General features: G+C 42.7%; 1 protein-coding gene across 2 annotated transcripts in view; it reads left to right on the forward strand.

The window, feature by feature from the left end:
* Positions 1 to 16,635, forward strand: part of LOC139279419 (CD82 antigen-like) — a 121,794-nt gene that overhangs the window by 48,460 nt on the left and 56,699 nt on the right. For both annotated transcript variants that reach the window (XM_070898530.1, XM_070898529.1), the window contains exon 5: positions 522 to 596. In XM_070898530.1, the coding sequence (XP_070754631.1) occupies positions 522 to 596 (75 nt within the window). The remainder of the gene's footprint in view (positions 1 to 521; positions 597 to 16,635) is intronic.

Raw genomic sequence — 16,635 nt, forward strand, 5'->3', positions numbered from 1 at the left:
TCCCCACGCCTGGCAGGAGGATGGAGCAGGGCCGGGGACAATAATATGGAGGGGCAACGGGAGAACTCCCATGCACAATCATTGCCTTCCGCTCTTCAACATCAGCAGATGGTGAGTGAGAGGAAACGTGATTGAAGTGAAACGGTACTAAATGGGATTGAAACAGTTAATGCTTAGCTTTATTTCAAGATAAATCACTACTGCAGTGCAGGGGAACATAGGTACAAACCAGCAGGAATACTCACTCACACACATACCCCTCCCCACTGTACCAGCAGGAATACATTCTCACACACATACCCCTCCCCATTACACAAGCAGGAATACACACTCACACACACCGCTCCCCACTGTACCGGCAGGAATACACACTCACACACATCACTCCCACTCCCCATTACACCAGCAGGAATATACACTTGCACACACACCCCTCCCCACTGTACCAGCAGGAATATTTATTGCACTGTTACAGCAGCCTGCCGGGGGTTTGATGCTGATGGGCATGTCTTGTGTTTCAGTATTTCATCTGCTTGCTGCTGATCCTGATTGCACAGATCACTGCTGGGGTCCTGATCTACATCCAGAGAGACGGCGTGAGTCATTCCACTGTCTGCACTCAGTTATGTGATGTGTATTGAACTACCTGAATAATACTGGGCGATGTTGGGGAGAGGTTTCAAAGATGGAAGGATATCCAGTTCGACAGCAAAGTGCGGAGCAGTGACAGAAATTTGTGACTACTCCACACCACTGTCTTACCTTCTTCCCCGCTCAATTGTAGCATTTGGTCTCTCACCTCAAACCCGCAGTGGGGGAGGGGGGTAGTGGGGTGACGCCATTTATCAGATTGATCATTCAGCTCGTCAGGTATTTCGGAACGCTATACACTCGGTGGGTCAAAAACATGGGCTGTCCATTTCACACCCGTGCAATTCAGTGATTGACGGGAATCAGCAATCAAACTCATCGCATGTCTCAGCATCTCTTCATGCAATGTCTGACAAATGGTCCTTGATTAATATCACCCGTTATACACTGTGTACAATGTCCTCGATCAATTTCACTGTTACACACTGTGTACAATGACCTCGATCAATATCACCGTTACCCTGTGTACAGTGTCCTCGATCAATATCACCATTACATGTGTACAGTGTCCTCGATCAATATCACCGTTGCACTGTGTACAGTGACCTCAATCAATATCACCATTACACTGTGTACAATGACCTCGATCAATATCACCCATTGCACTGTGTACAGTATTCTCAATCAATATCACTGTTACACTGTGTACAGTGTCCTCGATCAATACCACTGTTACACTGTGTACAGTGTCCTCGATCAATATCACCGTTGCACTGTGTACAGTGACCTCAATCAATATCACCATTACACTGTGTACAATGACCTCGATCAATATCACCCATTGCACTGTGTACAGTATTCTCAATCAATATCATTGTTACACTGTGTACAGTGTCCTTGATCAATACCACTGTTACACTGTGTACAGTGTCCTCAAACAATATCACCCATTACACCGTGTACAGTGACCTCGATCAATATCACCATTACACTGTGTACAGTATCCTCGATCAATATCACTGTTACACTGTGTACAGTGACCTCGATCAATATCACCCGTTACATTGTGTACAGTGTCCTCGACCAATATCAACTTTACACTGTGTACAGTATCCTCGATCAATATCACTGTTTCACTGTGTGCAGTGTCCTCGATCAATATCACCTGTTACATTGTGTACAGTGGCCTCGATCAATAACACCGTTACATTGTGTACAGTGTCCTCGATCAATATCACCATTACACTGTGTACAATGTCCTTGATCAATATCACCCATTACACCGTGTGCAGTGTCCTCGATCAATATCACCATTACACCGTGTACAGTGTCCTCTATCAATATCACCGGTACACCGTGTACAGTGCCCTCGATCAATATCACCGTTACACCGTGTACAGAGACCTCGATCAATAACACCGTTACACTGTGTACAGAGACCTCGATCAATATCACCATTACACTGTGTATAGTGACCTCGATCAATATCATCATTACAGGTTGTACAGTGTCCTCGATCAATATCACCATTACACTGTGTACAGTGACCTCGATCAATATCACTGTTACACTGTGTACAGTGACCTCGATCAATATCACTGTTACACTGTGTACAGTCTCCTCGATGAATATCACCGTTACACTGTGTAGTGTCCTCGATTAATATCACCGTTAGACCGCGTACAGTATCCTCGATCAATATCACCCGTTACACTGTGTACAGTGATCTCGCTCTATTTCACTGTTACACTCTGCAGTGACCTCGATCAATATCACCATTAAACTGTCTACAGAGACCTCAATCAATATCACTGTTACACTGTGTACAGTCTCCTCGATGAATATCACCGTTACATTGTGTGCAGTGTCCTCGATCAATATCACCTGTTACATTTTGTACAGTGTCCTCGATCAATATCACCTGTTACATTGTGTACAGTGTCCTCGATCACTATCACTGTTACACTGTGTACAGTGTCCTTGATTAATATCACTGTTACACTGTGTACAGTGTCCTCAATCAATATCACCATTACAGTGTGCAGTGTCCTCGACCAATATCACCGTTACCCTGTGTACAGTGTCCTCGATCAATATCACCTGTTACACCGTGTACAGTATCCTCGATCAATATCACTGTTACCCTTCGTACAGTGTCCTCGATCAATTTCACTGTTATACTCTCTGCAGTGACCTCGATCAATATCATCGTTACACTGTTTACAGTGACCTCTATCAATATCACCATTACACTGTGTGCAGTGTCTTCGATCAATATCACTGTTACACTGTGTACAGTGTCCTCGATCAATATCACCTGTTACATTGTGTACAGTGTCCTCGATCAATATCACCTGTTACATTGTGTACAGTGTCCTCGATCAATATCAACTGTTACATTGCGTACAGTATCCTCGATCAATATCACAGTTGCACCGTGTACAGTGACCTCGATCAACATCACCCGTTACACTGTGTAAAGTGTACTCGATCAATATCACCGTTACACTGTATACAGTGTCCTCGATCAATTTCATCGTTACACTTTGTACATTGACCTCGATCAATATCACCGTTAACCTGCATACAGTGTCCTCGATCAATATCACCATTACACTGTGTACAGTGTCCTCGATCAATTTCACTGTTACACTGTGTACAGTCTCCTCGATGAATATCACCGTTACATTGTGTGCAGTGTCCTCGATCAATATCACCTGTTACATTTTGTACAGTGTCCTCGATCAATATCACCTGTTACATTGTGTACAGTGTCCTCGATCACTATCACTGTTACACTGTGTACAGTGTCCTTGATTAATATCACTGTTACACTGTGTACAGTGTCCTCAATCAATATCACCATTACAGTGTGCAGTGTCCTCGACCAATATCACCGTTACCCTGTGTACAGTGTCCTCGATCAATATCACCTGTTACACCGTGTACAGTATCCTCGATCAATATCACTGTTACCCTTCGTACAGTGTCCTCGATCAATTTCACTGTTATACTCTCTGCAGTGACCTCGATCAATATCATCGTTACACTGTTTACAGTGACCTCTATCAATATCACCATTACACTGTGTGCAGTGTCTTCGATCAATATCACTGTTACACTGTGTACAGTGTCCTCGATCAATATCACCTGTTACATTGTGTACAGTGTCCTCGATCAATATCACCTGTTACATTGTGTACAGTGTCCTCGATCAATATCAACTGTTACATTGCGTACAGTATCCTCGATCAATATCACAGTTGCACCGTGTACAGTGACCTCGATCAACATCACCCGTTACACTGTGTAAAGTGTACTCGATCAATATCACCGTTACACTGTATACAGTGTCCTCGATCAATTTCATCGTTACACTTTGTACATTGACCTCGATCAATATCACCGTTAACCTGCATACAGTGTCCTCGATCAATATCACCATTACACTGTGTACAGTGTCCTCGATCAATTTCACTGTTACACTGTGTACAGTGACCTCGATCAATATCACCATTACATTATGTACAGTGTCCTCGATCAATATCACTGTTACACTATGTACAGTGTCCTCGATCAATATCACTGTTACACTGTGTACAGTGACCTCGATCAATATCACCGTTACACCGTGTACAGTGACCTCGATCAATATCATCATTACACTGTGTGCAGTGTCCTCGATCAATATCACCATTACACTGTGTGCAGTGTCCTCGATCAATATCACCTGTTACATTGTGTACAGTGTCCTCGATCAGTATGACCTGTTACATTGTGTACAGTGTCCTCGATCAATATCACCTGTTACATTGTGTACAGTGTCCTCGATCACTATCACTGTTACACTGTGTACAGTGTCCTCAATGAATATCACTGTTACACTGTGTACAGTGTCCTCGATCAATATCATCTGTTACATTGTGTACAGTGTCCTCAATCAATATCACCTGTTACATTGCGTACAGTATCCTCGATCAATATCACAGTTGCACCGTGTACAGTGACCTCGATCAACATCACCCGTTACACTGTGTAAAGTGTACTCGATCAATATCACCGTTACATTGTATACAGTGTCCTCGATCAATTTCATCGTTACACTTTGTACATTGACCTCGATCAATATCACCGTTAACCTGCATACAGTGTCCTCGATCAATATCACCATTACACTGTGTACAGTGTCCTCGATCAATTTCACTGTTACACTGTGTACAGTGACCTCGATCAATATCACCGTTACACCGTGTACAGTGACCTCGATCAATATCATCATTACACTGTGTGCAGTGTCCTCGATCAATATCACCATTACACTGTGTGCAGTGTCCTCGATCAATATCACCTGTTACATTGTGTACAGTGTCCTCGATCAATATGACCTGTTACATTGTGTACAGTGTCCTCGATCAATATCACTGTTACACTGTGTACAGTGTCCTCGATCAATATCACCTGTTACACAGTGTACAGTGTCCTCGATCAGTATCACTGTTACATTGTGTAGTGTCTTCGATCAATATCAGCGTTACACCGTGTACAGTATCCTCGATCACTATCACCCGTTACACCGTGTACAGTGACCTCGATCAATATCACCATTACACTGTGTGCAGAGACCTTGATCAATATCACCTGTTACATTGTGTACAGTGTCCTCGATCAATATGACCTGTTACATTGTGTACAGTGTCCTCGATCAATATCACTGTTACACTGTGTACAGTGTCCTCGATCAATATCACCTGTTACATTGTGTACAGTGTCCTCGATCACTATCACTGTTACACTGTGTACAGTGTCCTCAATGAATATCACTGTTACACTGTGTACAGTGTCCTCGATCAATATCACCTGTTACATTGTGTACAGTGTCCTCAATCAATATCACCTGTTACATTGCGTACAGTATCCTCGATCAATATCACAGTTGCACCGTGTACAGTGACCTCGATCAACATCACCCGTTACACTGTGTAAAGTGTACTCGATCAATATCACCGTTACATTGTATACAGTGTCCTCGATCAATTTCATCGTTACACTTTGTACATTGACCTCGATCAATATCACCGTTAACCTGCATACAGTGTCCTCGATCAATATCACCATTACACTGTGTACAGTGTCCTCGATCAATTTCACTGTTACACTGTGTACAGTGACCTCGATCAATATCACCGTTACACCGTGTACAGTGACCTCGATCAATATCATCATTACACTGTGTGCAGTGTCCTCGATCAATATCACCATTACACTGTGTGCAGTGTCCTCGATCAATATCACCTGTTACATTGTGTACAGTGTCCTCGATCAATATGACCTGTTACATTGTGTACAGTGTCCTCGATCAATATCACTGTTACACTGTGTACAATGTCCTTGATCAATATCACCCGTTATACCGTGTTCAGTGACCTCGATCAATATCACCTGTTACACTGTGTACAGTGTCTTCGATCAATATCACTGTTACACTGTGTACAGTCTCCTCGATGAATATCACCGTTACACTGTGTACAGTGACCTCGATCAATATCACTGTTACACTGTGTGCCGTGTCCTCGATCAATATCACCATTACATTGTGTGCAGTATCCTCGATTAATATCACTGTTACACCGTGTACAGTGTCCTCGATCAATATCACCCGTTGCACTGTGTACAGTGTCCTCGATCAATATCACCTGTTAGACCGTGTACAGTATCCTCGATCAATATCACCGTTACACCGTGTACAGTGTCCTCGATCAATATCACCATTACATTGTGTACAGTATCCTCGATCAATATCACAGTTGCACCGTGTACAGTGACCTCGCTCAACATCACCGTTACACTGTGTGCAGTGTACTCGATCAATATCACCGTTACACTATATACAGTGTCTTCGATCAATATCACCATTACACTGTGTACAGTGTCCTCGATCAGTTTCACTGTTACACTGGGTACAGTGACCTCGATCAATATCACCAATACATTGTGTACATTGTACTCGATCGATATCACTGTTACACTATGTACAGTGTCCTCGATCAATATCACTGTTACACTATGTACAGTGTCCTCGATCAATATCACTGTTACACTGTGTACAGTGTCCTCGATCAGTATCACCATTACATTGTGTACAGTATCCTTGATTAATATCACTGTTACACCGTGTACAGTGTCCTCGATCAATATCACCCGTTGCACTGTGTACAGTGTCCTCGATCAATATCACCTGTTACATTGTGTACAGTGTCCGCAATCAATATCACCGTTACACTGTGTACAGTGCCCTCGATCAATATCACCTGTTACACTGTGTACAGTGTCCTCGATCAATTTCACCGTTACACTGTGTACAGTGTCCTCAATCAATATCACTGTTACACTGTGTACAGTGTTCTCGATCAATATCACCATTACACTGTGAACAGTATCTGCGATCAATATCACCGTTACACTGTGTACAGTGTCCTAGATCAATATCACTGTTACACTGTGTACAGTGTCCTAGATTAATATCACTGTTACACTGTGTGCAGTGTCCTCGATCAATATCACCTGTTACATTGTGTACAGTGGCCTTGATCAATAACACAGTTACATTGTGTACAGTGTGCTCGATCAATGTCACTGTTACACCGTGTACAGTGACCTCGATCAATATCACCGTTACACTGTGTACAAGTGTCCTCGATCAATATCACCGTTACACCGCATACAGAGACCTCGATCAATAACACCGCTACACTGAGTACAGAGACCTCGATCAATATCACCATTACACTGTGTACAGTAGACTCGGTCAATATCACTGTTACTCCATGTACAGTGTCCTCGATCAATTTCACTGCTACACTGTGTACAATGTCATCGATCAATATCACCGTTACACCGTGTACAGTGTCCTCGATCAATATCACCCGTTGCACTGTGTACAGTGTCCTCGATCAATATCACCTGTTAGACCGTGTACAGTATCCTCGATCAATATGACCGTTACACCGTGTACAGTGTCCTCGATCAATATCACCATTACATTGTGTACAGTATCCTCGATCAATATCACAGTTGCACCGTGTACAGTGACCTCGCTCAACATCACCGTCACACTGTGTGCAGTGTACTCGATCAATATCACCGTTACACTATATACAGTTTCCTCGATCAATATCACCATTACACTGTGTACAGTGTCCTCGATCAGTTTCACTGTTACACTGTGTACAGTGACCTCGATCAATATCACCAATACATTGTGTACATTGTACTCGATCAATATCACCGTTACACTATGTACAGTGTCCTCGATCAATATCACTGTTACACTGTGTACAGTGTCCTCGATCAGTATCACCATTACATTGTGTACAGTATCCTTGATTAATATCACTGTTACACCGTGTACAGTGTCCTCGATCAATATCACCCGTTGCACTGTGTACAGTGTCCTCGATCAATATCACCTGTTACATTGTGTAGAGTGTCCGCAATCAATATCACCGTTACACTGTGTACAGTGTCCTCGATCAATATCACCTGTTACACTGTGTACAGTGTCCTCGATCAATTTCACCGTTACACTGTGTACAGTGTCCTCAATCAATATCACTGTTACACTGTGTACAGTGTTCTCGATCAATATCACCATTACACTGTGAACAGTATCTGCGATCAATATCACCGTTACACTGTGTACAGTGTCCTAGATCAATATCACTGTTACACTGTGTACAGTGTCCTAGATCAATATCACTGTTACACTGTGTGCAGTGTCCTCGATCAATATCACCTGTTACATTGTGTACAGTGGCCTTGATCAATAACACAGTTACATTGTGTACAGTGTGCTCGATCAATGTCACTGTTACACCGTGTACAGTGACCTCGATCAATATCACCGTTACACTCTGTACAGTGTCCTCGATCAATATCACCGTTACACCGCATACAGAGACCTCGATCAATAACACCGCAACACTGAGTACAGAGACCTCGATCAATATCACCATTACACTGTGTACAGTAGACTCAGTCAATATCACTGTTACTCCATGTACAGTGTCCTCGATCAATTTCACTGCTACACTGTGTACAATGTCATCGATCAATATCACCGTTACACCGTGTACAGTGTCCTCGATCAATAGCACCGTTACACCGTGTACAGAGACCTCGATCAATAACACCGTTACACTGTGTGCAGAGACCTCGATCAATATCACCATAACACTGCGTGCAGTGACCTCAATCAATATCACCATGACAGAGTGTACAGTATCCTCGATCAATATCACCATTACACTGTGTACAGTGTCCTCGATCAATATCACCAATACACTGTGTACAGTGACCTCGATCAATATCACTGTTACACTGTGTACAGTATCCTCGATCAATATCACCGTTACACCGTGTACAGTGTCCTCGATCAATATCAACATGACATTGTGTACAGTATCCTCGATTAATATCACTGTTACACCGTGTACAGTGTCCTCGATCAATATCACCCGTTGCACTGAGTACAGTGTCCTCGATCAATATCACCTGTTATATTGTGTACTGTGTCCTCGATCAATATCACCGTTACACTGTGTACAGTGTCCTCGATCAATATCACCGTTACATTGTGTACAGTGTCCTTGATCAATATCACTGTTCCACTGTGTGCAGTGTCCTCGATCAATATCACCTGTTACATTGTGTACAGTGGTCTTGATCAATAACACCGTTACATTGTGTACAGTGTGCTCGATCAATGTCACTGTTACACTGTGTATAGAGACCTCGATCAATATCACCATTACACTGTGTACAATGTCCTCGATCAATATCACCCGTAACACCGTGTGCAGTGACCTCGATCAATATCACCATTACACTATGTACAGTGTCCTCGATCAATATCACCACTGCACTGTGTACAGTATCCGAGATCAATTTTACCTTTACACCGTGTACAGTGTCCTCGATCAATATCACCGTTACACTGTGTACAGTATCCTCGGTCAATATCACTGTTACACCGTGTACAGTGTCCTCGATCAATTTCACTGTTACACTGTGTACAATGTCATCGATCAATATCACCGTTACACCGTGTACAGAGACCTCGATCAATAACACCGTTACACTGTGTACAGCGACCTCGATCAATATTACCATAACACTGCGTACAGTGACCTCGATCAATATCACCATGACAGAGTGTACAGTGTCCTCGATCAATATCACCATTACACTGTGTACAGTGTCCTCGATCAATATCACCACTGCACTGTGTACAGTGACCTCGATCAATATCACTGTTACACTGTGTACAGTGTCCTCGATCAATATCACCTGTTACACAGTGTACAGTGTCCTCGATCAGTATCACTGTTACACTGTGTACAGTGTCCTCGATCAATATCACCGTTACACTGTATACAGTGTCCTCGATCAATTTCATCGTTACACTTTGTACATTGACCTCGATCAATATCACCGTTAACCTGCATACAGTGTCCTCGATCAATATCACCATTACACTGTGTACAGTGTCCTCGATCAATATCACCATTACACTGTGTACAGAGACCTTGATCAATATCACCATTACACTGTGTACAATGTCCTCGATCAATATCACCCATTACACCATTAAAATGTCTACAGTGTCCTCGATCAATATCACCAATACACTGTGTGCAGTGACCTCGATCAATATCACCATTACACTGTGTAATGTGCTCGATCAATATCACCTGTTACATTGTGTACAATGACCTCAATCAATATCACCATTACACTGTGTGCAGAGACCTTGATCAATATCACCATTACACTGTGTACAATGTTCTTGATCAATATCACCCGTTATATCGTGTTCAGTGACCTCGATCAATATCACCGTTACACTGTGTCCAGTGTCTTCGGTCAATATCACCGTTACACCGTGTACAGTATCCTCGATCAATATCACCCGTTACACTGTGTACAGTGATCTCGCTCTATTTCACTGTTACACTCTGTGCAGTGACCTCGATCAATATCACCATTAAACTGTGTACAGAGACTTCGATCAATATCACTGTTACACTGTGTACAGTCTCCTCGATGAATATCACCGTTACATTGTGTACAGTGTCCTCGATCAATATTACTGTTACACTGTGTACAGTCTCCTCGATCAATTACACTATTACACTGTGTACAGTGACCTCGATCAATATCACTGTTACACTGTGTGCCGTGTCCTCGATCAATATCACCATTACATTGTGTACAGTATCCTCGATTAATATCACTGTTACACCGTGTACAGTGTCCTCGATCAATATCACCCGTTGCACTGTGTACAGTGTCCTCGATCAATATCACCTGTTACACCGTGTACAGTATCCTCGATCAATATCACCGTTACACCGTGTACAGTGTCCTCGATCAATATCACCATTACATTGTGTACAGTGTCCTCGATCAATTTCACTGTTACACTGTGTACAGTGACCTCGATCAATATCACCAATACATTGTGTACATTGTCCTCGATCAATATCACTGTTACACTATGTACAGTGTCCTCGATCAATTACACTGTTACACTGTGTACAGTGTCCTCGATCAGTATCACCTGTTACATTGTATACAGTGTCCTCGATCAATATCACTGCTACACCGTGTACAGTGACCTCGATCAATATCACCGTTACACTGTGTACAGTGTCCTCGATCAATATCACCGTTACATTGTGTACAGTGTCCTCGATCAATATCACCGTTACACCGTGTACAGTGTCCTCGATCAATATCACCATTATATTGTGTACAGTATCCTCGATTCATATCACTGTTACACCGTGTACAGTGTCCTCGATCAATATCACCCGTTGCACTGTGTGCAGTGTCCTCGATCAATATCACCTGTTACATTGTGTACAGTGTCCTCGCTCAATATCACCTGTTACACTGTGTACAGTGTCCTCGATCAATTACACTGTTACACTGTGTACAGTGTCCTCGATCAGTATCACCTGTTACATTGTGTACAGTGTCCTCGATCAATATCACTGCTACACTGTGTACAGTGTCCTCGATCAATATCACCTGTTACACAGTGTGCAGTGTCCTCGATGAGTATCACTGTTACACTGTGTACCGTGTCCTCGATCAATATTACCCGTTACACCGTGTACAGTGACCTCGATCAATATCACCGTTACACTGTGTACAGTGTCCTCGATCAATATCACCGTTACACTGTGTACAGTGTCCTCGATCAATATCACCTGTTGCACTGTGTACAGTGTCCTCGATCAATATCACCGTTACACTGTGTACAGTGTCCTCAATCAATATCACTGTTACACTGTGTAAAGTGTTCTCGATCAATATCACCATTACACTGTGAACAGTATCTGCGATCAATATCAGCGTTACACTGTGTACAGTGTCCTAGATCAATATCACTGTTACACTGTGTACAGTGTCCTAGATCAATATCACTGTTACACTGTGTGCAGTGTCCTCGATCAATATCACCTGTTACATTGTGTACAGTGGCCTTGATCAATAACACAGTTACATTGTGTACAGTGTGCTCGATCAATGTCACTGTTACACCGTGTACAGTGACCTCGATCAATATCACCGTTACACTGTGTACAGTGTCATCGATCAATATCACCGTTACACCGTATACAGTGTCCTCGATCTATATCACCGTTACACCGCATACAGAGACCTCGATCAATAACACCGTTACATTGTGTACAGTGTCCTAGATCAATATCACTGTTACACTGTGTGCAGTATCCGAGATCAATTTTACCTTTACACCGTGTACAGTGTCCTCGATCAATATCACCGTTACACTGTGTACAGTATCCTCGGTCAATATCACTGTTACACCGTGTACAGTGTCCTCGATCAATTTCACTGTTACAGTGTGTACAATGTCATCGATCAATATCACCGTTACACCGTGTACAGTGTCCTCGATCAATAGCACCGTTACACCGTGTACAGAGACCTCGATCAATAACACCGTTACACTGTGTACAGAGACCTCGATCAGTATTACCATAACACTGCATACAGTGACCTCGATCAATATCACCATTACAGAGTGTACAGTGTCCTCGATCAATATCACCATTACACTGTGTACAGTGTCCTCGATCAATATCACCAGTGCACTGTGTACAGTGACCTCGATCAATATCACTGTTACACTGTGTACAGTGTCCTCGATCAATATCACGGTTACACTGTGCACAGTATCCTCGATCAATATCACCGTTACACCGTGTACAGTGTCCTCGATCAATATCACCATTACACTGTGTACAGTATCCTCGATTAATATCATTGTTACACCGTGTACAGTGTCCTTGATCAATATCACCCGTTGCACTGAGTACAGTGTCCTCGATCAATATCACCTGTTACATTGTGTACAGTGTCCTCGATCAATATCACCATTACACTATGTGCAGTGTTCTCTATCAATATCACCGTTACATTGTGTACAGTGTCCTCGATCAATATCACTGTTACACTGTGTGCAGTGTCCTCGATCAATATCACCATTACAATGTGTACAATGTTCTCGATCAATATCACCGTTACAATGTGTACAATGTTCTCGATCAATATCACCGTTACACTGTGTACAGTGTCCTCGATCAATTTCACTGTTAGTGTGTACAGTGTCCTCGATCAATTTTACTTCCATTGTGTGCAGTGACCTCAATCAATATCACTACTACAATGTGTACAGTATCCTCGATCAATATCACCATTACAATGTGTACAGTGTTCTCGATCAATATCACCATTGCACTGTGTACAGTGTCCTCGATCAATATCACTGTTACACTGTGTGCAGTGTCCTCGATCAATATCACTGTTACACTGTGTGCAGTGACCTCGATCAATATCACTGTTACACTGTGTACAGTGTCATCGATCAATATCACCATTACACTGTGTACAATGTCCTCGATCAATATTACCGTTGCACTGTGTACAGTGTCCTCGATCAATATCACCATTACACTGTGTACAGAGACCTCGATCAATATCACCGTTACACCGTGTACAGTGACCTCGATCAATATCACCCAAACACCGTGTACAGTGACCTCGATCAATATCACCATTACACTATGTACAGTGTCCTCGATCAATATCACCGTTACACTGTGTACAGTATCCTCGATCAATATCACCGTTACACTGTGTACAGTGCCCTCGATCAATATCACCATGACATTGTGCACAGCATCCTCGATTAATATCACTGTTACACCGTGTACAGTGTCCTCGATCAATATCACCCGTTGCACTGTGTACAGTGTCCTCGATCAATATCACCTGTTACATTGTGTACAGTGTCCTCGATCAATATCACCGTTACACTGTGCACAGTGTCCTCGATCAAAATCACCTGCTACACTGTGTACAGTGTCCTCGATCAATATCACCATTACACTATGTACAGTGTCCTCGATCAATATCACCGTTACACTGTGTGCAGTGTACTCGATCAATATCACCGTTACACTATATACAGTGTCCTCGATCAATATCACCATTACACTGTGTACAGTGTCCTCGATCAGTTTCACTGTTACACTGTGTACAGTGACCTCGATCAATATCACCAATACATTGTGTACATTGTACTCGATCAATTTCACTGTTACACTATGTACAGTGTCCTCGATCAATATCACTGTTACACTGTGTACAGTGTCCTCGATCAGTATCACCATTACATTGTGTACAGTATCCTTGATTAATATCACTGTTACACCGTGTACAGTGTCCTCGATCAATATCACCCGTTGCACTGTGTACAGTGTCCTCGATCAATATCACCTGTTACATTGTGTACAGTGTCCGCAATCAATATCACCGTTACACTGTGTACAGTGTCCTCGATCAATATCACCTGTTACATTGTGTACAGTGGCCTTGATCAATAACACAGTTACATTGTGTACAGTGTGCTCGATCAATGTCACTGTTACACCGTGTACAGTGACCTCGATCAATATCACCGTTACACTGTGTACAGTGTCCTCGATCAGTTTCACTGTTACACTGTGTACAGTGACCTCGATCAATATCACCAATACATTGTGTACATTGTACTCGATCAATATCACTGTTACACTATGTACAGTGTCCTCGATCAATTTCACCGTTACACTGTGTACAGTGTCCTCAATCAATATCACTGTTACACTGTGTACAGTGTTCTCGATCAATATCACCATTACACTGTGAACAGTATCTGCGATCAATATCACCGTTACACTGTGTACAGTGTCCTAGATCAATATCACTGTTACACTGTGTACAGTGTCCTAGATCAATATCACTGTTACACTGTGTGCAGTGTCCTCGATCAATATCACCTGTTACATTGTGTACAGTGGCCTTGATCAATAACACAGTTACATTGTGTACAGTGTGCTCGATCAATGTCACTGTTACACCGTGTACAGTGACCTCGATCAATATCACCGTTACACTGTGTACAGTGTCCTCGATCAATATCACCGTTACACCGCATACAGAGACCTCGATCAATAACACCGCTACACTGAGTACAGAGACCTCGATCAATATCACCATTACACTGTGTACAGTAGACTCGGTCAATATCACTGTTACTCCATGTACAGTGTCCTCGATCAATTTCACTGCTACACTGTGTACAATGTCATCGATCAATATCACCGTTACACCGTGTACAGTGTCCTCGATCAATATCGCCCGTTGCACTGTGTACAGTGTCCTCGATCAATATCACCTGTTAGACCGTGTACAGTATCCTCGATCAATATCACCGTTACACCGTGTACAGTGTCCTCGATCAATATCACCATTACATTGTGTACAGTATCCTCGATCAATATCACAGTTGCACCGTGTACAGTGACCTCGCTCAACATCACCGTCACACTGTGTACAGAGACCTCGATCAATATCACCATAACACTGCGTACAGTGACCTCGATCAATATCACCATTACAGAGTGTACAGTATCCTCGATCAATATCACCATTACACTGTGTACAGTGTCCTCGATCAATATCACCAATACACTGTGTACAGTGACCTCGATCAATATCACTGTTACACTGTGTACAGTATCCTCGATCAATATCACCGTTACACCGTGTACAGTGTCCTCGATCAATATCAACATGACATTGTGTACAGTATCCTCGATTAATATCACTGTTACACCGTGTACAGTGTCCTCGATCAATATCACCCGTTGCACTGTGTACAGTGTCCTCGATCAATATCACCTGTTACATTGTGTACAGTGTCCTCGATCAATATCACCGTTACACTGTGTACAGTGTCCTCGATCAATATCACCGTTACATTGTGTACAGTGTCCTCGATCAATATCACCCGTAACACCGTGTGCAGTGACCTCGATCAATATCACCATTACACTATGTACAGTGTCCTCGATCAATATCACCGTTACACTGTGTACAGTATCGTCGATCAATATCACCGTTACACCGTGTACAGTGCCCTCGATCAATATCTCCATTACACCGTGTGCAGTATCCGAGATCAATTTTACCTTTACACCGTGTACAGTGTCCTCGATCAATATCACCGTTACACTGTGTACAGTATCCTCGGTCAATATCACTGTTACACCGTGTACAGTGTCCTCGATCAATTTCACTGTTACACTGTGTACAGTGTCCTCGATCAATATCACCGTTACACCGTGTACAGAGACCTCGATCAATAACACCGTTACACTGTGTACAGCGACCTCGATCAATATTACCACGACAGAGTGTACAGTGTCCTCGATCAATATCACCATTACACTGTGTACAGTGTCCTCGATCAATATCACCACTGCACTGTGTACAGTGACCTCGATCAATATCACTGTTACACTGTGTACAGTGTCCTCGATCAATATCACCTGTTACACAGTGTACAGTGTCCTCGATCAGTATCACTGTTACACTGTGTACAGTGTCCTCGATCAATATCACCGTTAC

The sequence above is a fragment of the Pristiophorus japonicus genome, chromosome 14, assembly GCF_044704955.1.
Source record: "Pristiophorus japonicus isolate sPriJap1 chromosome 14, sPriJap1.hap1, whole genome shotgun sequence".
NCBI classification, from domain to species: Eukaryota; Metazoa; Chordata; class Chondrichthyes; family Pristiophoridae; genus Pristiophorus; species Pristiophorus japonicus.